Source organism: Macaca fascicularis, chromosome 15 (assembly GCF_037993035.2).
Source record: "Macaca fascicularis isolate 582-1 chromosome 15, T2T-MFA8v1.1".
NCBI lineage: Eukaryota > Metazoa > Chordata > Mammalia > Primates > Cercopithecidae > Macaca > Macaca fascicularis.
This window is the reverse complement of record NC_088389.1, coordinates 20417690-20441582: the sequence shown is the minus strand read 5'-3', so window position 1 is coordinate 20441582 and position 23893 is coordinate 20417690. Positions and strand designations below refer to the sequence as shown.

General features: G+C 40.5%; 1 protein-coding gene across 19 annotated transcripts in view; it reads right to left on the bottom strand.

Annotated features, from left to right (window-relative positions):
- The window catches only part of DENND1A (DENN domain containing 1A), a 545711-nt gene that overhangs the window by 256965 nt on the left and 264853 nt on the right, over positions 1–23893 (bottom strand). For all 19 annotated transcript variants that reach the window (XM_045372599.2, XM_045372603.2, XM_045372601.2 and 16 more), the window contains one exon: positions 12569–12679. In XM_045372599.2, coding sequence (XP_045228534.2) covers positions 12569–12679 — 111 coding nt within the window. The remainder of the gene's footprint in view (positions 1–12568; positions 12680–23893) is intronic.

Genomic DNA, 23893 nt, shown 5'->3' with positions numbered 1-23893 from the left:
AAAACAGCCACCATCAGCTGGGCGTGGTGGCTCATGCCTACAGTCCCCAGCACTTTGGAAGGCTGAAGCGGGCAGATCACCTGAGGTAGAGAGTTTGAGACCAGCCTGACCAACATGGAGATACCCTGTCTCTACTAAAAATACAAATCAGCTGGGCGTGGTGGCACATGCCTGTAATCCCAGCTACTCAGGAGGCTGAGGCTGGAGAATCACTTGAACCTGGGAGGTAGAGGTTGTGGTGAGCCAAGATTGCTCCACTGCACTCCAGCCTGGGTGACAAGAATGAAACTCCATCTCAAAAAAACAAAACAAAACAACAATAACAAAAAACAGGCCACCATCATGACCATTGAATTCACATTACTATCTGCCAGTCACTGAGAACAGTGCTTCACATATATCTAACTCATTTAATTTTCATAACAGCCCTATAAGGTAGGTAGCATTATTGTCCCCATTTTATAGATGAGGAAACTAAGGCTCCTGGGTGTTGAGGAACTTGTGTAAGGTCACAGCTATCGGCAGAACTAGGATGTGAATGTAGGGAAGTTGAGCTCTGGATTCTGTGCTCTTAGCTCCCACGAAACTGCTTCTGTGTTCTGATCTATATTAATCCGACAATTACTGAGTATCCACTATGTGCACATGCCATGCCCTCAAGCAATTTAAAATAGAGAGAGAAAGATCAAAATGCAAACAATCAACTTCCACACAAAAGCATTATGAAAGAGGTGCTATAACAGAGGTTCAAGTGTGTTAGCATATAAAGAAAGAATCATTAATTCTGCCTGGGGCAAGAATCAGGCCTGCTTCACAGAGACAGACACATCAGAGCCCTGAAGGTTGAAGACAAGAAGCTGCTAGTCCTCTTCCCTGCTAGAGGCCAGTCAGGGGGAAAGGGTGGGTCAAGCAAACACAGCAGCTTCTCAGGCCACTCAAGCTCTGTGAAGACTTGAATGAGAAATGACAATTTATTCAACGACTAAATGACTAGTGAGAAGTGGTCCGGATGCAAAACTTCATGGGAGTTGCTGTGACTATTCTGTTTTGCTTGGATTCACTCCCTATCCGCTATCACAGTGATCCTAACATTCAGAACTCTCCCAGGATCTTTATCGCTCTTCTTGTTTCTGAAAGTCAAATCGGGGTTTATGGCCTGCAAGGATGAGATTCAGCCTCAAGTAACATTTACAGAGTGAACAGTGCACCCAGTGCTGGGCTCTGTGCTTTCATGTCTGGATGGTCACTGGATCTTTTTAACCACCTTGAGGTAGGTGTGAATACTATCCCCATTTTCACAGAAGAAGACAGAGGGACTCAGAGAGGCCAAGTAACTTGCCCAAGGCCATATGGCTAGAAAGTGGCACAGGGAGGATTAAGTACAAGGCAGAGGCAGAAGTGGAACAAAGCCATCCTGACTTGCAGTCTGATACTCTCTCCTCCACTCCTGCTGTCTTTTTTCTTGGGAAAAGATACCTCCAGCAGGGCTGTCTGACACATCTAGCTGGTAGACTCTGAAGCTATCAAGATAGCAGAAAAGAACAAATGTGAACGTGCTCCGTGTCTGCACTGACCCATGATTGCATGGTCTAACCTCATAACATACTACCTTGGTTCACCAAAGTGACCACACTTTCAGTCTGCAGAAACAACACGGGAAATTATGAGTCCTTGCTCCCAGTATCATAAGCACCCAGTAGGTGCTCAAATTTCTTTTATGACTGTCATGTCTGCCAAAGTGGGTGCCATTTAGGGCTTTTTAAGTAGATTATGATGCCAAAGACTTAAATATTATCCATTAAAATTTTGATTCATAAGAGTCACACAAGAAGCTATCAGTCCTACAATCTAAGAAAGATACAATTTATTGCACGACTTGATTGCATTACTAAAACAATAAAATTTTCTGCCATGGCAGAAATGGGATGAATTTAATGAAATGGCAAAAAAAGAAAAAAAAAGAAAAAGAAACATCACCTGTTTACACACATGCACCCCAAATTACACTGGTGGACTGCATTGGTATTCTGTAAAATTACTGAGAGCCTTAACAGATTATACTTAGCTATGGCCCTTTTCCAGACTAGCTAAGGCCCCAGTCAAAGCTCTCCCAAAGAGAATATGGAAACAAAGAGCTTTTTAAGTGCCAGTCGGTATGCATAAACATCTTCCAAATGAACTTGATCAGTCTCTATTATGTCGTGTCCACATGAAAATGAGTCTAACGATGCAAAATAACAGCCACCAAAGAATAAATATTGTTTTTGTCTTACAGAACTGTCTATTCACTGGTTCCAAATCAGGCTGTGTATCAATCACCCAGGGAACCTTAAAAAATACACATTCCATGGTTCCATACGAGACTTTGTGAACCAGAATGTCTAGAGATGGTGCCCAAGAACCTGCATTTTAACAAGTTTTCTGGGTGGTTCTAACATAATGCTAATCCATGGATCAGAACTGGGGAATCACTGACAATCTGAATCCTGTGCCTCATCCAAAGCAGGTGCTTGATGTTTGTTGAAGCAATGGGAGAAGAGGCAGGAGAGGAAGGTAGGAGCTAGCAGACAGACCATGGCTGGTTGAAGTCACATCAAAGTGTCACAAATTAACCTGTTGAAATTCTATATTATATTACAGAGTCTCTATGGTATCTCAAGGTTCTTCATTCCAATTAGAGTTTAACATGAATAAGAGAAAACCAATTCACACATAATTAAATGAAGAATACAGTTCAACAAGCAACTAATTATCTATACATTTTAAAGTCAGAGAATGCCCGCATAAGTAAAACCCACCAATCTCTCCTATTTTCTGTCCATGGAAGTTCCCTTAAGTTTTTAATATTCTCTGGACCACAAAAAAATTGTATATAATGGAGATTAGAGAGGCTGTGTTACTTGGAAGTTTGGCTGCAAAGCCTCTATTCCATGCCACTTCATTATAATTTCTTAAGGATTTCCCTCTTCACCAAAAGGATTAGTTTTCTTCTCACTTCTTTGAATACTCTTCTCAGGTGGTTAGTGTGAACCAGGTTACTCTCTCTCTTTTTTAACATATAGAAGATAAACAAAATGTTCAATTTATTTTATTTTTTAAATAGAACACTAAATTTAGTCTTAGAATTCTCTGTTTGGTAAGTTTCCAGTTACAAGGTCTTGGCTTCCCTTGAGCACAGTTTGAAACAAAATAATGCAGTTTGTTCCTACGGCTGGAACATGCAGAGTGGAGTGTGCAGGCAAAGAGGCCTTGGCTCTGCTCCAGGATTTCAAACCTCCTTCAACTGCCACTCTCATCTCTGCTTCAAGGGCGGCAGATAAGCAAACAGGATTAGTGTTTTCTAGTCCAGAAGAGCTAGGAAAGTTTTGCACACATCATTCAGGTGCCCAGCTCATCAAACAGGCTGGCATCGACATGACAAGGTGGCGTTCATCAGGAAAGTAGCAAAAATGAAGCCAAATATGAAAAGCTGCCCAGTCCACAAACTGGCCCGTTTTTAGGGCTCAAGACCAGATGGTGCTCAGACAATGGATGCTGTCAGTGGGAGTGGTGGGACAGGACTGGGGCAAGGCTGGAAAAGTCTCCATGTACATCTCCTAAGGGCCAGACTGTGTGCTGGTGGGGAGATGGAAGTTTCACCCACCACTCCTCAGGCCACAGGGTACCCGGTCCTGCCCAGCTCCCACATGCCCGGGGACTAATTTTTGTTGACGCAATTAGGAAGAAACTGACAGGGAGAGGGTGCCAGTTTATTTTTTTTCTTCCCTAAATGAGGTACCATCAGAAAAGTAATAATGGTTTTCGGTTATGGGTGTGGAGGCTAATTAGGTCGTGGTCTTGCCGCTATACAATATTTCCTTCTGAAAAGCATCCACTGGATAAAACAAACAGATGTTTCTTAGGAAAGCAAATATGCCTTTGTCATTATTTAACTGGATATTCTTAGTTGTCCAAATCTCTTTCAGTATCCCTAAATTATAAAGGGGGCGATTAGGACCAAGATACACTGCTGGAAGGAATTGCAACTTATGAACCCTGGAAGGTTCTTTATTCTTTATTGTATAGGACAAAGATACATAGCTGCAATATACGAACGCTGAAACCACAGTGAGTTAGAGAAGATACGCCCCAGGGCTCCACCAAAGCCATGCTCATGGTAGTAGAAGGGTGCAGGAGCTGCTGGGAGACAGCCAAGTTTAAGAAGGCATGGGCAGAGTGAATGGAATCTGAAGTGCTTAAGGAAATGGAGCTTTGGCTAACAGACTGGGTGTGTCAATGGGAATTCACAGATCTGCCTCCTGTCTCCTGGTGCCTAGAGTAGTGTCAGGCATACAGACAGGGCTTGCCGACTCTGAAGTGAAAAGCTTAGGTGTGCGTTCAAAAGTGACAATCAGGCAGAGGTTCTTTACATTATTTTAGATCCATGGCCAACAGGGTCATGCTAAGAATACGTCTCCGAGTACAAGTGTCACAGGGAACTCATGACAGTGGAGAGCTACCAAGAAGGTAGTATGAGGTGGCAAGGACGCTGGCCTGGTTTTCATTCCATCTTTGCTGCCCATCTTAAACAAGGCACATCAACTTTTGGGGGTGCTAACATTCCCATCTGCAAAGGGAGAAGAAATCCCACAAGCTCCTAGGGTTGTTGCAAGAATGAATGAAAAAAATGATCACATACGTGATTAGCATAGTGCCTGGCACATAGGAAGGGGGTGGCTCAAAAGGTTAACTTTAAAAGAACTTTAAAAGGGGCGGGGAGAACTGGGGGGCTCCCATATAAAGTACTGAGTATGAATCTACTTAAGGATATTCTTACACATTTATTCTGTGAATGCTCTTTGGTGGTCTTGGAGCTTTACAAGCTACAAAAAACAAACAAACAAAAAAGCAAAACTCTAAGTACTATACAATCAGGTCTTATTTTTCACCCAAACCAATAGCAAACAGCTCCACTAGTTACCTTATCCACCAGATATGGCTCAGGGTATCTTTTTGGCTCTTTATAAGAATTTTCAAGTTCCTTTAGTGGGGTGGCTATTCCTAACAACATGCCTCTGGCTCTTGTGACAGTTCCCACACAAGGGACTGGAAAATGGTATAAGTAATGGCATCCAACAGACATAACCTGGTTCCCAGGCATGCACTTCGAAGGGGATAAGACTATGTGTAATCCCTGGATGTTTCTCCCTTTCCAGAAGCCAAAGCCTCCTTCCCCTGATACTGCATCATAATGACCTATATTCATGGCCATCTCTCCTACTGACTAGGACATGACCTTGGGCAAGTTATTCCCACCTTTCCAAATGGACTGGCTGTTCTGTAAAATGGGAATAATATCTATCTTCTAGGAATGCTGATGGAATTGTATTATCTCTATTAAGATCTTTGACCTACTTGCTCTCCATAGAGTTCCAAAAAGCAGTATGAATTAAACTCAGATATGAAAATATGGAAGAAAAATGGGGCCTTTGTGCTAGAGGGAATCACACTGAAGTATTTACATTAGAGAACAAGATTTAGTTAAGCCTTCCCTATTTATCATTTATAAAGGAAAACAATCAATATACATTAACTGAGCAAAGAGAACAAAAACTTACATTTTTCTTATACAGAATATCACAGTGTTATTGACCGAGAAACCCTGAAATGCATATTACCTGCCTCTGAACTAAATATTGTTAGGTTTGTCTCTATTGACACAATCATTTTTATAGAAGACAGCACTCGAGTGCTTTTATCTTTCATGTGCTTGGTGGCTCTGAGGAGCATTAAGGCTCCATCTTATCAAACACAATTGAGAAAAATGTGGTTTGTCAAGTATTGCAGGCCACATCACGATCTGTCAAGAGAGGGTCCTCAAAAAATCTCAGGCTGAGATGGCCTTTGCATTTCCCCCTCCACACCGGCCCCCATCTAAAAGATAATAAAAAGCCAGTCTTAAGGAAATAAAAGGCAACAATTGGAAAACTTTCAAATTCTGAATTTGAAGAGGCCCAAAGGCGTGAATACAACAGAAGTCTGCTCAGCTACGTCATTCCCAGACTCCGCAGAACCGCTCAGGATGCTGCCAACTGCACATGAGATACAAGGAGAACCCCACCTCCTCCAGAGAGGCTTCCACCAGCAATCCGTAAAGCTTCCCACCCAGTTAAGAATCAACTCTTTAAGAAAAGCCTTTTAAAAGTCAAAGTAATACACATTCATAGCTTTCAAAACAAAACAAAAGGTAGTCAAGGCTTATCATGAAAAACAACAGTCCACTTCACAATTCTCCTTACACCCTTCACTCAAAGTAATCACACTCAACACAGGATTTATCTCCTGATTTCTAAATCATCAATTCTTGGTTTCACATTTTCAACATTAAGACTTGGACTCTGCCTTCCCTTTGAGAATGAACTGTTATCCTCTCAGAGGCCAGTCACCCCACTTATCCCATTGACTTCATTCCACAAATATTTATCATGGTGTTACCCCAGGCACTGAGGACACAGCAGTGAACGAAATGGGCAACAATCCTTGTCTTCATGAAGTTTATATTCCAGTAGGGTAGGCCCTTAATAAACTGGACATTAAAATTTTATTTCCCATTATAGAATATATTAATTTATTATAAATGCCTGCACAGGCTACATACCAGGCTCTGTTCTGAGAGCTATGCAAGTATTAACTCATTTTAATTTTACTTCATAGGAGGTCACTGGTGACTGGAAAAAGACACTAAAACAAGTCCACCTGTTTTAGTGGACGGGTGGTGACTGAATCCTAATGAAAGACTGAGGAGAGAATGAGACAAGAGGAATTAGTGAATAGGCAACTCTCTTGAGGAATTCTGTTCTGAAAGGGAGACTAGAAATGGGATAAAGGGGATATGGGTCAAGAAGGTTTTGTTTTGAAGTCTGGGAGCTTCCATAGCATGTTGGCATGCTCATAAGAATGTGCTAGGAGAGAAGAGAAAATAATAGTGGATGCAGGAGAGAAGAGCTTGCTTACTGCTGGAGCAATTTCCTTGAAGGAAACCACAGTGTCGCCTTTCCTGTTGGCATTCCTAGGCCATCATCTAAAACTGCAATCCTTGCCACTCTCCACTCCCCATCCTCTCTCTTCGGCTTTATTTTAGTACTTAACCATTTAGTACTTAACCATTCCTGTGAGGAAACCATTACCTAAAACCATTACCTAAAATGCAGTACTTAACCATTACCTAAAATCCTTAGTACTTAACCATTTCCTACTGTATGAGATATTTAACTCCTCTGGCTTATCGAGGACCTATGATACTAGAATGCAAGCTTCATGAGGACAGGGATTGTTGCCTGTTTTGTTCACTGCTGTATCCCCAGTGCCTATGGCAACCTCACGATAAATATTTGCAGCATGAAGCAAGCTGGACAAGCAAAGTGACTGGCCTCAGAGAGGACAGACGGTTCATCTGCAAAGGGAAGGCAGAGTCCAGGAGTACAGGCCCCAGGAGGCTGAGCAATGTGGTGTGGGCTCCTGGCACTCTCTCCTGGGGGCTTCCATTAGATGGGGATAGAATTCTAGGTTAGAAATCATTTTCCCTTAGAAGGTCAAGACACTGCTTCACTGTCTTCTGGTTTCCAGAACTGCCACTGCCAAATCTCAGGCAATGTTGATTCTTAATCTTTGTACAAGAACTGCTTTGTCTCGATCTCTGATATTCTAAAATTTCATGAAAAAGGAGCTTTGTACCTTCTTTTTAGGCCTCTAAAATTTTTTGAAATATATTAAGTATGTATGTCATATAAACAACTTTTAAAGAAAAAAAAAAATGTAAGAACCCCAAACCTATCACCTGGCTCAGGGGTCAGCAAATTACAGCGAAAAGGCATAGCCTGGCCTGCTGCCTGTTTTTGGCAATAAAGCTTTGTTGGCACACAATCACACACATTAGTTTAACTCTGGTCAACTACAAGGTCGGAGCCCAGCAGTGGCAACAAAGATCATATGACCTGCAAAGGCATATTTATTATTTGGCCCTTTATAGCAAAATGTGTTGGTTCCTCACCTGGCTTAAGACAGAAAGCAAAACTTTTGATGTCCGTTGCATGACCCTTCCCAAACCAGTCTTTTCTCTTCCTGTGAGGAAACCATTACCTAAATTTTGTGTTAACTATTTCTTTTTACCTTTGTAGTTTGTGTGAATCCCAAACAAGATACCACTTAGTTTTTCTAGCTTGAACTTTATATTAATGAAATCATACTGTACAGTATATCCTTGTGCAACCCAGTTCCTCACTCAGCTTCTACATTAGAATCATAATCATATTGACAGTACAGTACAGTTCATTTCATTGATCCGATCGATATTCCACTGTGTGACTACACCACAGTCTATCAGTTCTCTTGGTAGTCATGAGAACTATTTCCAGGATTTAAATAAAACCCCAAAAAAGCCCCTGTGAACATTTTTGTACATGTATCCCACCATACATGACCAAGGGGTTTGTGTATACACATAAAATTCCACCTAGGAGTAGAATTGCTGAGTGATGGGCATACGTAAATAGTTTTGTAGCACATACCTTTCAAACAGTAGTAAACGACATTCTCTAATACATTTCCAATATAACACCCGGCTTTGTCAGCCACCAAATTTTTTGCAAACCTAGGGTTTCACTGTTGGTTTTGATTGTTTTTTTAAGAGACAAGGTCTCACTCTGTTGTCCAGGCTGGAGTGAAGTGGTATGATCATAGCTTACTGCAAAGCCATGATCCTGGGCTCAACTGATCTTCCTGCCTCAGCATCCCAAGTAGCTAGGAGTACAGGCACATTCTACCACGCTGATTTTTAATTTTCTTTGTAGAGACAGGGCTCTCACTATGTTGCCCAGGCTGGTCTTGAACTCCTGGCCTTAAGCAATCCTGCCACCTTGGCCTCCCAAAATGTTGCAATTACAGGTGTAAGTCACTGTGCCCAGCCATAATCACTGTAGTTTTAATGTGCTTTTTGATGATTACTAATGTGATTGACTATCTTTCCATATAGATGTTGGCCATTTGTATTTCTTCTGTGAAATGCTAATTCATGCCTTTTGCCAATTTTTCTATTGACAGGTTTGTCTTTTTTAATTGTCATAGTTCTGTACTTATTTCCTATACTAATTTTCTGTCAGTTTTTCTATACGGCAAATCTCAGCTTGTGACTTTTCAGTCATTTTCACAGAAAAGTATCTTTTAATGAATAAAAGTTCACAATTTTAATATTTTATTTTATACAATGTATATTTTGGACCATCTTTAAATAAGCCTTTCTCTACTCCAAAGATCATCAAGGAGTATTCTATTTTGTCTTCTAAATGTTTTTAAATTTTGCCTTTCACATTTAAGTTATTAATCCATTTGGAATTTATTTTTGTGTGTGTACAATAGAAACTGTCTTCCTTTTTTTTCCCATGTGGACAGCCAATTATTGAAAAGTCCATTGATTCCCCAGAGATTCTGCAATGCCACCTTTTATGATATAAAGAGCCCATATACATGTGATCTGTTTTTGGGCTCTCTATTCTGTTCCATCAGCCCATATGTGTATCCTCATCCCAGTACTAGCATCGTAATTACTACAACTTTATAGAAAGTTTTGATATCTGGTAAAGCAAGCTTCCACAACCCATTCTTTTTTGTCAAGTATGTTGTGGCTCTTTCTCTGGCTTTTCCATATTAATTTTAGAATTAGCTTGTCAGGCACTATGTAAAACCCTATGGGGGGTTTGAACAAAATTGTATACAATCTACACATCATTTTGAAATGAAATAAAATCTTCAAGATATTAAGTCTTCTTATTCATGAACATGGTAGTGCTTTCTGTCCCTCTATTGAGGACCATAAAAGTTTTCCCATTTAATATGTTAATATGTAAGTTATATTAATAGATTTTCTAGTATCATCAATCATTTGCTTCCTATTTGAGGATTTTTACCCCTACATTAATCAGTGACATTGGCCGCTGATTTTTCTTTCTTGTGCTATCTCTGTGTTGAATGTCAAGGTTATACAAGTGTCGCAAGAAAAGCTGGGTTTCATTCCCTCTTGTTCTAGACTCTTAAGGAGTTTGTCTAAGATTGAAATAATCTTTTCCTTGAGATGTTTGATAAAACACACTTGTAAAACCACCTGGGATGAGTGTTTTATCTGGAAAAATATGTAAAGATATTGATTCAATTTCTGTAAGTTAAATAACCTATTTAATTTTTCTATTTCTTCTGGAGTCAACTTTGCTAAATTATTTTTTTCTATTTTGCCTTAGTTTTCAAATGCTGGCATAAAGTTGCTAACAGTATTTTCTTATTATTTTAAAAATTTCTGCTGCATCTGTTCTTTGTGTTTGTAGATTTATTCCTTTATTTCATTTTAGTTTTGGGAGAAAGCAGAAATAACTTTGTGTGTTTAATCCACTACATTGATGAGAGCAAAATCACACAGAAGGTTCATTCTTCCTTATGTATAAGATGGAAGTAATCACAGAACCCACTAAGGCTGTTGTATTAAGGATTAAATGAGTTAATACATGAAAAGTGTTTAGGACAGTGCATGGCACACAGTCAGGGATCAAAAACATCATGATTAAATGATAGGGAATTCAGTTCCACTGAGATGATGTCACGTTTTTGTTGACTGAAATTTAACAATCTAAAGCAACAGTAACTGGTTATGGACTAGACTCTTTTAAAGAGGTGATGATTGATGTGGTTGACAATATTCTCATTCTGAAACAGTCTAGGTGTTTGTGCCCTGAAATTATGAACTGCATGTATGGTGTAAAATAAAATGTAAAACAAAGCAAGAGGTCGACTATAGGCTATTCTTAACACATAGTGGGCAATAAAAAACAAACAAACAAAAAACTGAGTTCTTGATAAGTAATCAATAACCAAAGAAATAATAAAATGATGAAAGTATAATAAAAACCATAAGGAAAACTCTAGTAGTCTCAGAGAGTTTTCATTATTAGGTGCCTTTTATTCACAGGTAAACACGTAACTGACTTTATCCACAGGCCCTTCATTAGGGAACTCTCTGCTTATGAAAATATTTTTCTACTCTCTCTAACAGAGGGATGCCTATTAGGCATTCTACCTCCAGTCAATTTCTGTATATAAGTTTTGTCTACAAACAAAAACAACAATAAACCCAGCAAACAGATATTGAATTATTTAGGCGAAAGTAAAGTGACGCCTGTGATTTACTTTGAAATGCATAAAAAATAAGATGGATCACCTGCAATCCCAGCACTTTGGGAGGCTGAGGTGGGTGGATCACTTGAGGTCAAGAGTTCAAGACCAGCCTGGTCAACATGGCAAAACCCCATCTCTACTAAAAACACAAACATTACCTGGGTGTGGTGGTGCGTGCCTGTGATCCCAACTACTTGGGTGACTGAGGCAACAGAATTACTTGAACCTGGGAGGTGGAGGTTGCAGTGAGCCGAGACAGCGCCACTGAACTCCAGGCTGGGTGATAGAGTGAGACTCTGTCTCAAAAAAAGAAAAAAAAAGATGGACTAATGGATGCTATGGATGATGAATAGTTGAATAAATACATGATAAAGCAACTGGCACAATGTCACTAGTAGAATTTAGATGGAAGTATATCAGCATTCACTGTAAAATTATTTCAACTTTCTATAATAGCTTAAGAATTTTCATAAAAACTATTGGGGAAAATGTGAACTCATATACTTAGCAAGTGAAAAACTAAAATAAAAGGAATATAAAAATATTTATATTATACACACAGCGAAAGTTATATAGAAAGTTCATTATAATTTATAAAAAAAATCAAGACACCTATAAAATAAATGTGAAAGGATATTAACAAAATACAAATAAAAAAATAAACCCATGGAAAATATTCAGTTACCTCTAACCAAAGATGTAATTTTAAAATTAAAGCAAGCCTGAAATACCGTAACATATCTACTTTCTTAGCAGAATTAAAACACCTGAGCACACGCACGCACACTCTCTCTCTTTCCTGGCAAAGCTGCCGTGAAAATGGTGCACTCATCTACAGCTGGCAGCCTTCACTGTAAACAAGCACCGTCCATTTGGGAAGCAATTTGGCAGTCCCTAAATAATAGTGCTTATCAAGTCCTGTGACCTGGTGTCCCACTCCTTGGAATATAACTGCAACAGTCAAAAGAAGCCAAAAGATGTTCACTGCAGTATTATCTACTAAAAGGATTAAATCATAATGAACAACCTAAATGGCCATCAAGAGAAGAATGATATAGTAAATAATGACACATCTGTATCATAAATATGGTGTAGACATTAAAAAATGACAATAATCGAAGCTCATGTAGAAATCTGCAACATGTTCATAACACTCAATCAAATGGAAAGCTATTTATAATTGTGAGACTACAGGAATAAATGAAATGTGCATTGGCACTGTAAAAAAAATGAACAATTAATGAAAATGACATGCTGCCATATAAAGGGACTGTAGCTGACTCCTTTTCCTAAAATCTTCTTTCATCTTGCCGATGTATCTTTCAATTAAAATTAGATCATTACAAAGTCAGTCTTAAGACTGTCTACTCACAGTGCTGAGTTTGCTGCAAATGATGAGTATCCGGCGTTCGTACAGCATACTGGCGTACAGATGCAACATGTTGTTGACATCCACAGCCACAAAATATTCTGTCAGATTTCTCTAGGAGAAAGAAGAAGGCACGGTTTGTGGCTGATTTTGTTTCTTCTTATTATAACAGTATCTAATAAGAGCATAAGAAACAGAAAATAATCAGAAAGTATACTCTCTTCTTTCCCTGTCCTTTTCTTTCTACCCCGGAGGCCAAATCCCCCTCATGTGTAAAATCATGAACAGTAAAGTTGGAAGACACCTTAGAGAGGAAGGAGCCTGAGCAATTACATCTTTGTGTGGTGATTACAACATGAGGTTGCATATAGCACTTAGGTCAGTTCCTAAAGGTGAGCAGAACAGGAATTCCACATGTATCTTACAAATGAGGATACCAAGACTCAGAGAGATTCTCCAAGATGGAACAGTCTAATAAGCAATGAAGACAGGACTGCTGCTCAAATCTTTGGGCCCCAGATCCTAGAACCTTCCCGATGTGCTGTGCCATACGCCTAAGCAAAACAAAGTACCCAGGGACCAAAATGCTTCTGGCACTGAGCCCATTTCTGTCCAGGAGATGCCACCCACGAAGGCCAGGCGAGCTCCTCTCCTGTCATCACTGCTGGTATCCCCTCCTTCACAGTTTACATTCGCTAAAACGGCTCAGCTGGAATTAAGGCAATTTTGAACATTTACAATTTCCAGGTATTTCATTCAAAAGGGGGAAGAAAAAACTGAAGACAAACAGCAGCAAGTTGTGACAAAGCAGTGTTTTAACTAGCTTTTTTCCCCCCTGTAGCCTGGGCTTCATTCTTTTAATTAGTACTATAGATTGGTACTCTTCAGATTTCAGAAAAAAAATGGAATGTGTTTCATTTATACAATGCATTCTATACCCACCTGACTTTAACAATACACATGAATATGCTAATTTCTTCAATGTTACAGGTTTTCAATGCCACACAATATAATCCTCTGAAAATGAAAGGGGTTGGGGAGGGAAGGAATGCTATTGCCAGGGGTTGCAGTTTATAATGATTAAAGATCTATAACCCATAAATTGAAGTAAACCAGGTGGATTTTACATGCAAAATAGCATAAAGTGCTTTTCAACAATGTTATGGGCTGGGAGTAAAACTGGGCACTTATCTTATAATTTATTATTGTTTGACTGAAGTACCAGGTTAACCATCAACCTTTATAAATACAGAGCAACTGAATTAATAGCTCTATATACTAACTACCTCTCAAGTGCCAGCCACTGTACCAGACACTGTGGATGTGTAATTGTGCAATCTTCACAAAAATCCAGTGAGGCGTTATTCTTTCCAATATAAAGAAGTCTGGGAGAGGTCAGTAACTGGCAGATCTGACTCCACGGCCTATACGCTTTCCCTTCCACCACATTGTCCCTCTTACGCACATCCACCATGGGAAAGGTTCACATCTATTATTAAACATTTCACTTAATCTTCAAACTGCTCCTTGAACTAAGTATTATTATCCCTCTATAAAGATGAGAAAACAGTGGCACAGAGAAGTTGTGTAATTTGACAAAGGTCATGAGGTAAGTGGATGTGACATGATTCAGTCCTGAGTGGGTCTGTCTCTAAATTCAGGCTCTTTGTATTCCACACAAAATTGTAGGTAAAACTCATATTTGGAAAAAGAAACAAAACAAGATCAAGTATGCCTAAAGAAAGGGAAATGCTTCTGTTAAAAGTTACTGTTACCCCATTCACGGAGTGATCTGTATGTGGCAGGCAACAGGTGTTCTTTCCAATCTTCCCAACAAGCCTGAGACAGGCATTATCATCTCCATCTTACAGATGAGGAAAAAAAAAAAAACTGAGCCTCAGGAAGTCTCAGTAGACTTCTAAAGGTCACCCAGCTAGAAAGGGCACAGCCATGTTTCAAAACTACATCTCCTCAATCCGAAACTCATACCCTAACCATCACACCAACTTGCCTCTTAACAAACTCAGTGAAAAACAAAACAGCAAACACCAAAGGCAGTCAGAAGGAGTCAACCAGTGTATCTTGGTTCCTCCACTGGACGGAGGAACACAGAGCTAATGATGTAAGGGTGGGGTTTGCTCTGAAGATGGTGACATGGCACAGCTCTCCTCACAAACAAAAATACGAGGCCCTTCACTGAGCATTTCGGTAAAAAGCTTAACTGCTGATGAATTACATGAATTTTTCTTTTAGGAGAGGATGGAAGTAAAAAGAAAATAGAAATGAGGAGCTTAAAGAAGGCCAGAAAGCCCATTAGCACTTTTGACAGATCCAAAGATAACTCTGAAGCCACCAAAACGTGGCCTCAAGAGTCTGCCAAGAAGCTTCACGCTGGGGAGAAATATGTTACACAGCTTGCCGTCCAAATAGGGAGACACAGCGTCAGAGACAAATCCTGCGCCTTATTTTGGTGGGAGAAAAAAAAAAAAAACCACAAGGATACTTTTGTGGATGGAGAAGGGAACATTTCTGAAATAAAAACACCATTTGATTGAGGCATGTTCCCCATCTCCAATCAGATTCTGAGCGACTCAGGTGCTTGTTCCAAAATCTCTACACAGGTATGTTAAAAATATGTAACATTTAGCCAAATTCTCTCTAAACTGTCATGTACTTTTTTTGGTATTTCTCATCCCATCTGTGCTGATTACCAAGATATTTGTGTCTAAACAGAAGCTGTCTTTCTTATCTGCTTCCTCCCCTGCCTCTTTCCTTCTGGGATGCCACCCGCCTGAGCGGGTGGGAGTGGGTGGGAGTGCCAACAGCCCTGGGAACCTCGCTCAGCCGTGGGAGCACCTGTGGGGCAGAGCGGGGCCCCGGGAGCAGCTGCAGGGAGCACTCGCAGCTCCCACCAAGCCTCAGTTCAGAAGCAGGCCCCATAGAGTCAGGAATCTCCCTCCCCCAGCCACACCAATCCTTACTCTCTCAGGCCTGCCATGCCTTTTCATACCCACAGGCCTTTACTTCTGCCATGTCCTCTGCCTCGAATGCCCCGCTCTTCCTTGAGGACACCTGCTTACTTTTCAAGGCCCAGCTCCAATGTCACCTCCTCCCGGGAGACTTCCTCAACTCATTTGTCAAGCTCCCCTGTATGCTTCCATTGTTCCCATCTTCCAGTAACTCAGTATTTTTTTTAAGTATGTTTTTGCCATGAGACTGAGGTCCTGTTGGGCGAAGCTGCTTCTCCCATCATCCAACAGTTTGATGAGAGCAAGCTCGGTGCAGGGAGGAAGCAATGGCTGAGGGCGCTGGTCCCTCACTCGGGCGAGAGCAGTGCAGCGAGGAACGCACCAGCAAAGAAGATGGACCACGTGGGACATTAGGAAGAATGTAGCATGTGACTCTGGAAAACCTGGCTCTGAGTCGGATGAAGCGATTGATTACTCAGTAATGGTGAAGAACCTATAGAAAAAGAACTGCCACTGGAAACTGCACAAAGGCTGGTAAGTAGCTGGGGATGGTGGAAGGAGGGAGGGGTGACTTTTCATGGTATCTGTGGCTACATTTATTAAAAATGTAAATAAATTAGTGGTTTATCAGGTAACTGGGGTGAGGGCTGTACACAGAAGCAGGTGTTCATTTCACAGCCAGGCCAACCATATTTCTCCGATGGATAAGATCAGAGGATAGGAGAAGGGAGGGCTTCCGCAGCAGGCTGTCCTCAGTCAAGACTACAGCCAGAACACATTACGAGCTTCTGCTGATAAAAGATACGAGATAAACCACTCTCCCAGCCCTTTGCTTCTTCCGTGGACTAAGTCCCCATCCTCTCATTTCTATCTCCTATAATCAGGCAATCAACACACACTTATTTAACTCCTATGTGCCTAGCACCCTCCCAGGAGCTAGGCCTGCAGAGATAAACTAACTGTGATCTCCATTTTCCTGCTTACTCTGGGGTGACAGGGACATTAGACTCAGAAATCCAGTATGCAACGTACCATGGTTGAGACTACACTCCAGGCATGGCTGAGAAGCCTCGCCCCCTTGACGGATATGCAGGAGAAGGCTGGAGAAGGTGTGACAGAGAAGACATTTGGTCTGGGCCTCCTAACAGGGGTTTACTCAGTGGACGAGGGAAGAAGCATATTCCAGGCAGCGGCAAAGACAGGGTGGGGACAGGAGCTACAGGCAGGGAGGAGAGTGAGGGGCAGGTGGGGCGGGAGAGCAGGGGGTAGGGGAGCTAGGGACAGGGCAGTGCTGAAGGATCCTGACATGATCCTATTTGTGTTTCAGAAAAATCCTCCTAGAGGCTCTGTGGGAGACAGATAAGAGGGCAAACAGGAGACAGAACAGTCAACTAACAGGCTGCTGCCATATTCTGGGAAAGAAATGATTAAAATATATGTTAAAATACCAATTCAGGTCAAAGCTTTGGGTGTGGATGTCACAGATAATCTACAAAGTGGAATCAAAGGACTTGGCGATGAATTAGGCTTATGGAGGGAAGGAGAAAAAAGTCTCAAATGACCCCTGGGCTTCCAGATTACTATGCACCATACTTGTCCACTTGCCCAAATAGGTTTTTAAAGGAAGAGTCCATTCTTTTAATAAAGGATAAATACTTCTTATAAGTACCATAATTCCTGTCAAACATGGTGTCCCTGGCCACCTCGTCCTAGGCCTAGTGTCCTGGGCTGTAATGCCACCATGGCTGAGCCTAAGTAACTACTTTCTTCATTCTCTGCCAATTACTTCTCTGTGTGACTCACCTACTTGGAAAGGAAAACCTTGCTTTGAGGACTAGTTCCCAGCTTCTGTGCTCAAAAGGTCTCGGTTTTCTTAGTGCCAGTAAGTTTTTAGGCTTGAGGATATTCCCTTCCTACTCATGGAGTTTAAACATTATTTCAGTTACACATACATTTATGTCTCCATGAGCATGTGCCTCTCTACCTAGCATCTCTTCTGGCCACACTCTCTAGGGCTGGGTAGCACAGCTACAAAGCTATCCACCACCCAGGCTGGAAAGGGCTCAAATCTGAGGAAGGTCTCTGGACAGAGCAGCCTGCAAGGTGCACTTCAGAAGAAGCCTGCAACGCACAAGCTCCTTAGACTCTTGGCTTCCACTTCTCATCTCTGCAAAGAAACATTGGTAAGCGTCAGGTCCAGTGCAAACCCCTGTGGCTCTAAATCCAGACAAAGAGAAAGGGAATGGCACCTGGCAAAACCCCCATCCTCCCAGGAGAAGCCTCATAATGGCTGCTCCCTTATAGCTGTCCCTGCTGGCTCCTGCACCAATCCAGGTGGCTGGAGACTTGAGGCTCACTGTGATCTATGCCTGAGGTTATGAAGCAGGTGGGGGTGGTGGCGATGGGGTGAGTTGGAGTGGGGTGGGGATGGGAGGGGATATAGTGGGGCTTAGAGAGAAAGCGTCTTAGGTTCAATACCTTAGGGAAATGAGATAATCCTCAAACCAAAGAACTGACTCTAAGCTGGGTACTCCCTGGAGCCTTCGAAACAGATGCTAGTCCGCCCCACTGTCTGTCATTTTATTAGTCTTTGTGACTTTCCACTTCATACATGGTACACATGATAAAGACCTAATGTCTTGTGTCTGAAGGCAGCTTCCAAGGCAAGAGGCTTGGTTTTGTCAGTGGGTCTTGTTTACTGAAATAACTCCTGTTCAAATTATATTTTACCATAATATACATTTTTAAAACCCTCAACTGATTTCTTTTTTTAAGAATTTAACTAACCTTAGTTGGGAGGGATTCTTTAAAGGTAACTGTAAATTTGGAATCTAAAACAATCTGCCTAAGAAAGAATCCCAGAAATTCACATAAGCAATCAAATCAGAGAAGTGTATTCTAGAAAGGAAAGCAGAGTTTACCCAGAGGTCAACTTTCATCCCTCCAAGTGAATGGAAAAACCATTAGAATAAACAATTACCTGACAACTCTTAAGAGCAACAATGGAATTCTCTATAATCACAGTTCTTGATAATAGGTCTTCTACTACCACTTCAACTTTGTTTATGTTTGAAAGTCACGATGAGTTCATAAATCTTTTCTATATCATGGCGCATCTTTTGACAAAGTGGAGTCTGGGCAATGTTATATGTAACTGTCCATTCTAACTGCTTTCCTCGCATCATTAACCACTTGGTATGACACCAACTAGATAATTAAGACAGGTTTGTTTAATATTCCAAATGAAGGTCTATATGATTATCCATTAATCAAAAGTAAACTTCAAAACCTGGACACTTAAAAAAAATCCTTTATACAGCTGGTTTACAATGTAATTATTACTATATAACTGTTCATGATCTGTGACTTTTTTAAAATGCAGGTCAACTGTTTAAAATTTATAAAGATTTATGCTCATTTAATTATTGCCTGCATAAAATTCACTCCTACATGTGTTATCTTGATAGACAGAGAAAACCCTGATGAGCAATTACAGAGTTATAGTTTTTCACTGAAAAGAAAGAAAGTATTTTTACAAAGAAATTGTAGAAATAATCAGAATTAACTTCAATGGGGATCTGAAAGGGAAAAGAATTAAATTTTTACGTTTGCTTTTGATTAATGTCTGGGAGACAAATTGGCCCAAAAGCCAACTGAAAGGAATTGTTCTTTCTTCTTCTCCTGGGCGGGGAGGGGGGGGGGGCGCCAAATGTTAATTCATTCATTCAGTCATTCGTTCAGTCAATAAATACATATTGGGCATCTATTCTGTTCTGGGTATAGTGCTACAGTGAAACAAAAAATACTGATCCCTGTCCTTAGAGAAGAAGAGAGGACATTTTACCAAACATTCAAACAATTAATTATATAACTTACACGTATGATGAGCAATTTCTTAGATGGGTAGGGGGAGCTACGGAGCCAGGGCCCAGACCCAGCAGCATCTCAATGCTTGGATCATACTGACAGGTGTGAATCCTGGTTTTAGCATTTCCTGGTTTGGCAAGTTACCTCACATCTCTGGGCTTCATTTCCTCTCCAGAACAGAGATAACAACCATACTATAAGGCTGTTGTGAAGATTTCAGAACATAACAAACAGTGCCTGATCTGGTCCACAGTAGATGCTCAATAAACACCAGCTCCTTTGTCTCTTTTTTTACACTAACACTTCTCTGAAGCTGTCCAGGAGAACAGGATTATCTGGTGATAGAACATTATTAAGTTCCATATCCCAAAGCCTATTTATCCTTTTTGTTGCTTATGTTCCTTAGAGGAGATAATCAATAAATATTTATAAACCATCTATATTACAGGCAGTGGAGCCCTGGGCTCCATTTGCCACACCAGTTCCAAGCTTCAGACATTCTGGTGTGAAAAGGGCCTGCTAAGACACTTTCAAGGCTCTGTGAAATACATGCCCCATGAAGGGAAAATAATTAATCTCCATAACCATGAAATATGAGCAAAAACCTAGAAAAGATGTACTCCAGGAATAATGTTCTTCAGCCCTCAGCCACAACTCAGATCTCAAGAGAGGTTAAGACTAGAATTATGGGAGAGCCAAGAAAAGGAGAAAAAGAAACAGACCACTGAAAGCAGCATCTCTATCACACCAGACATTGTCTTTGGACTCTACATTTAATACTTCATGAGTTTCTCACATTTTCCTTTTGTAGATGAGGACCTAGAGGCTCCAAGAAATTGCCCCAGGGTCCCAGGGTAGTGAAGCCCAGAGTCTGGTTGTCTCTAAAAATCATGTTCTTTCCACTACACCAGATCATAAAGGAATAACAACCCCCACAGTTATTGCTTGTTTCAATTTGCAATGCAGCAATTTAGTAATTTTAAATTAATCCTTGAAAAATTATCAAGAGATTAATATGCAAATTTGAACATGGCTAGAGCTCAATAGTGATTCTATGACAAAAACCACACAAATTGGTCCTACAAAAGTTCAGATTCTCCTTAGAGGAAAGGCTTTCCTGCTTCATTTTATAATTTGCTATATTTTTTAAAAAATCATTTCCTTTTTTTTCCTCATGAATAGAACACGTCAATTCCAGGGAGGCAGTGGGGTACAACAGGAACAAAACCTTACAAACCTGGGTCGCTACACCCTGCTTACGAGCAGACCTTGCCACCTCAGCTCTATGGGTTCTGGGCTCCCTGTCTAAAACGGGGCTCACGTCTACCCCTCTCGGAGTAGCTCTAAGGATTAAAGTGGAATCATGTACGGTAGGAGTCTGGCAGATTGGTATTACCATTCCGCTTAGAAACAAACAAGGCTAGCCTTTTACTGGTTTGCAAAGGAGGATTTAGGGACAATGGGTCATGCACAGGGAATTGGTTCATTAGTGGCAAAACCAGCAGAAGGAATGTAAATTTTTTAAATAGTGGGGGCAGGAGAGGTAGCATACAGTATAGACAGGCTTTGGAGGTAAGGCTATGAGAGGACTTTAAAAAAAACTTCCTAATCTCAATTGCAGTTTTGAAAAATTAGAAATGATCAGAACTTCCAGGTACCTTAAAATCAAGTTCTTAAGAAATTATTTGTTCTTAAAAGAAAAAAAAATTTAATGTACCTAACCTAGGCAATCATTTTTATCATAACATTATTTATAGTAGAAAATATAAATGTCTATTAGTAGGGAAAGCATAGTTAAAACAATTAAATACAGTGAATTAAACGTACATTTATCTTTTCTTTCTCCTGATACCACCCTCCCAGAAAAAGTCACAGTAAAAGAATTTTAAAAGGCACAAATGCCAAAAAACTGGAGAAGAGTTAGTAATGGAAGAAAGAGATCAAATTTTTGAAAGCCAAAAAGCAGATGTGACTAAAGAAGTGGTTTTCAACCTGGGGCCATTAGTCCCCCAGGGGGTATTTGGTAATGCCTGGGGACATTTTTGGTTGTCACAGTTGGAGGGGACTGTGCTACCATCATGTAGTGAGTAGGGCCCACCAAGGCTAAATATTCTACGATGTAAAAAACAGCCCCACTCAACAAAGAATGATCTGGCCCAAGCTGACAAGCATGTGACTGAGGTAGAGAAAAAAAGCTGAAAGCTACGGATAAGGTAGGCAGGCACAGCACTGAGCATTCAGCCCAACGCATAGCACAAAAACAATTCCAAAAAGGAACTGGAGACACCCAGAATCTCTGAAGGCTAGGAGGGGGGGTGCAAATAAAAATAGGAGTAATTCAATCCCAAGGATCTCCTCTCCCAGTTCACTGAGCTTGTCAACAGACTTTCCTGCACCTCTCCAGAGGAATATGTGTTTACTTTCTAGAAGAATGGAACCAGAAAGGCCTGGGGACACCAGGTATGGTTGAGGACAGGCAATAAAGCCTTACACTGGAAATGAGTATTAAATGAAGGTATACATATTAGATGTTGACATGTCATAACCCACCATTCCTACTCAGCTTCCAGAACACTGGTATTAAAGCATATACTCCCAAGGCAAAGAAAACAGACCAATCCAAAGGAAAAGATTCTGATACTGACATTTGAGAGGCCCCTGCCCCGAAAATAGCCACACTAGTTCCAAGCTCCAGAAATGACTGACAGAGCATCCAGTCAGCTTTTTAATGCCTCACTCTTAAATGTGATGGGCCAGCCATTTGAGGAAAGGCTCTACAGTCAAAGTTATGGAACAAAACAAACAGAAGATAGGAATATTGAGCAAGAAAATAATACAAGGAGAAGACAAATTTTTAAAATCTATAAATAAGAGTCTCACAGATGAGTGAAAATATTAATATAATGGCAGAAGTAAATTTCCAAAGGTGGAAAGATTCGCTGAAGAAAGTGGAGAGAAAACTAAGAGAGAGAGATGGAAAATAGGAGAGAAAAAACAAGAAAATTTGAGGAGCAGTACAGGAGATTTAACATTCTATCACAGAGGCCCCAAAGAAAGAAAGAAAAATGAAGAGTAGTATTTTTTCAAAGAAATAATGTGAGAAAAGTTCTCAGCTCTAAAGGACATGAGTTTCCAGATTAAATGGAACCACCATGTGCCCAGCACAATAGATGAAAACAGGCCCCTAGCAAGGCACATCACTGCAATTTCAGGATACCAGGAGAGACCATCAAAGGATGGTTACAATAAATAAATCTCAGGAATCAGAATGGCTGAGACTTCTTAGTTGCAACAGCAAAGCTAGAAGTCAGTGGAGAAACATCTTCAAAGTTTGGAAGATACAGTAATTTCCAACCTAGAGTTCTACACCCAGTCAAACTATCAAAAGAAGAATAAAGAAACTGGGCTCATGCTTGTAATTCTAGCACTTTGGGAGGCCAAGGCAGGCAGATCACTTGAGGTCAGGAGTTCAAAATCAGCCTGGCCAACATGGTGAAACTCCATCTCTACTAAAATATACAAAAATTAGTCAGGCATAGTGGTGGGTACCAGTAGCCATGACTATTTGGGAGGCTGAGGCAGAAGAATTGCTTGAGCCCAGGAGGTGGAGTTTGCAGTGAGCAGAGATTGTGCCATTGCACTCCAGCCTGGACGACAGAGCAAGACTCTGTCTCAAAAAGAGAAGGAGGAAGTTCTTTTTAGTCATGCTAGGTCTAAAAATGTTGCCTCTAACAAGTACTTTCTCAAGAAAACTACTGGCACATGTTTCACCAAAACGAGGGAATAAAATCAAGAATGAGAAATATGTGAAACCCAAGAACGCTTATGTGACAAAAAGTTGTATAAGAAAGGAAAGGTAATCTACTAACTGCTTCAGCATGCTCATTAAAATGTAAACAGTAACTTCTGATTTAATGTAAAAATGCTCTAAAGGTATAGAAAGAATGGGAGAGGGGAAATATGTGACTGAGAGAATGCTATTCTGTGTGTTTCGGGGTGGGGAGGGTTATAGATGGTAAAAGACCAAAACTCATCTTCTATAGGAAAATCAGTAAGTGATATCTGTAACCGAAAAAAAAAAAAAGATTTAGCAATATGAATAAGTTATTCAAAAATACAGAGGGAAACACAGCTGCTAAAAACTTGAAAGTAGCTGGGCAACTTGAAAATTGCTGGTTGTCATCAACAACTGTGTAGTACTACATGTTTTTAAGCCATTAATACGCATTACTTTCATAAGAATAAAAATACCACTACATAAGTATATCATTAAAAAGGATGAAGCAGGTAGATATGAACACCTTTTAGAATACATTAAACCAAAAAATAGCATCATATTTATGTTTAAAAATCATCTACAACACACACAGGTACTCACACATATAACACTAAATTCCTAGAGAAAGGTTTCATCAAACACTTGAGGGAGAGTGGGATTGGGGTTGGGACGGATGGTGGTAATGGGGGCCTTTCATTTTTTTCTCTATGTATT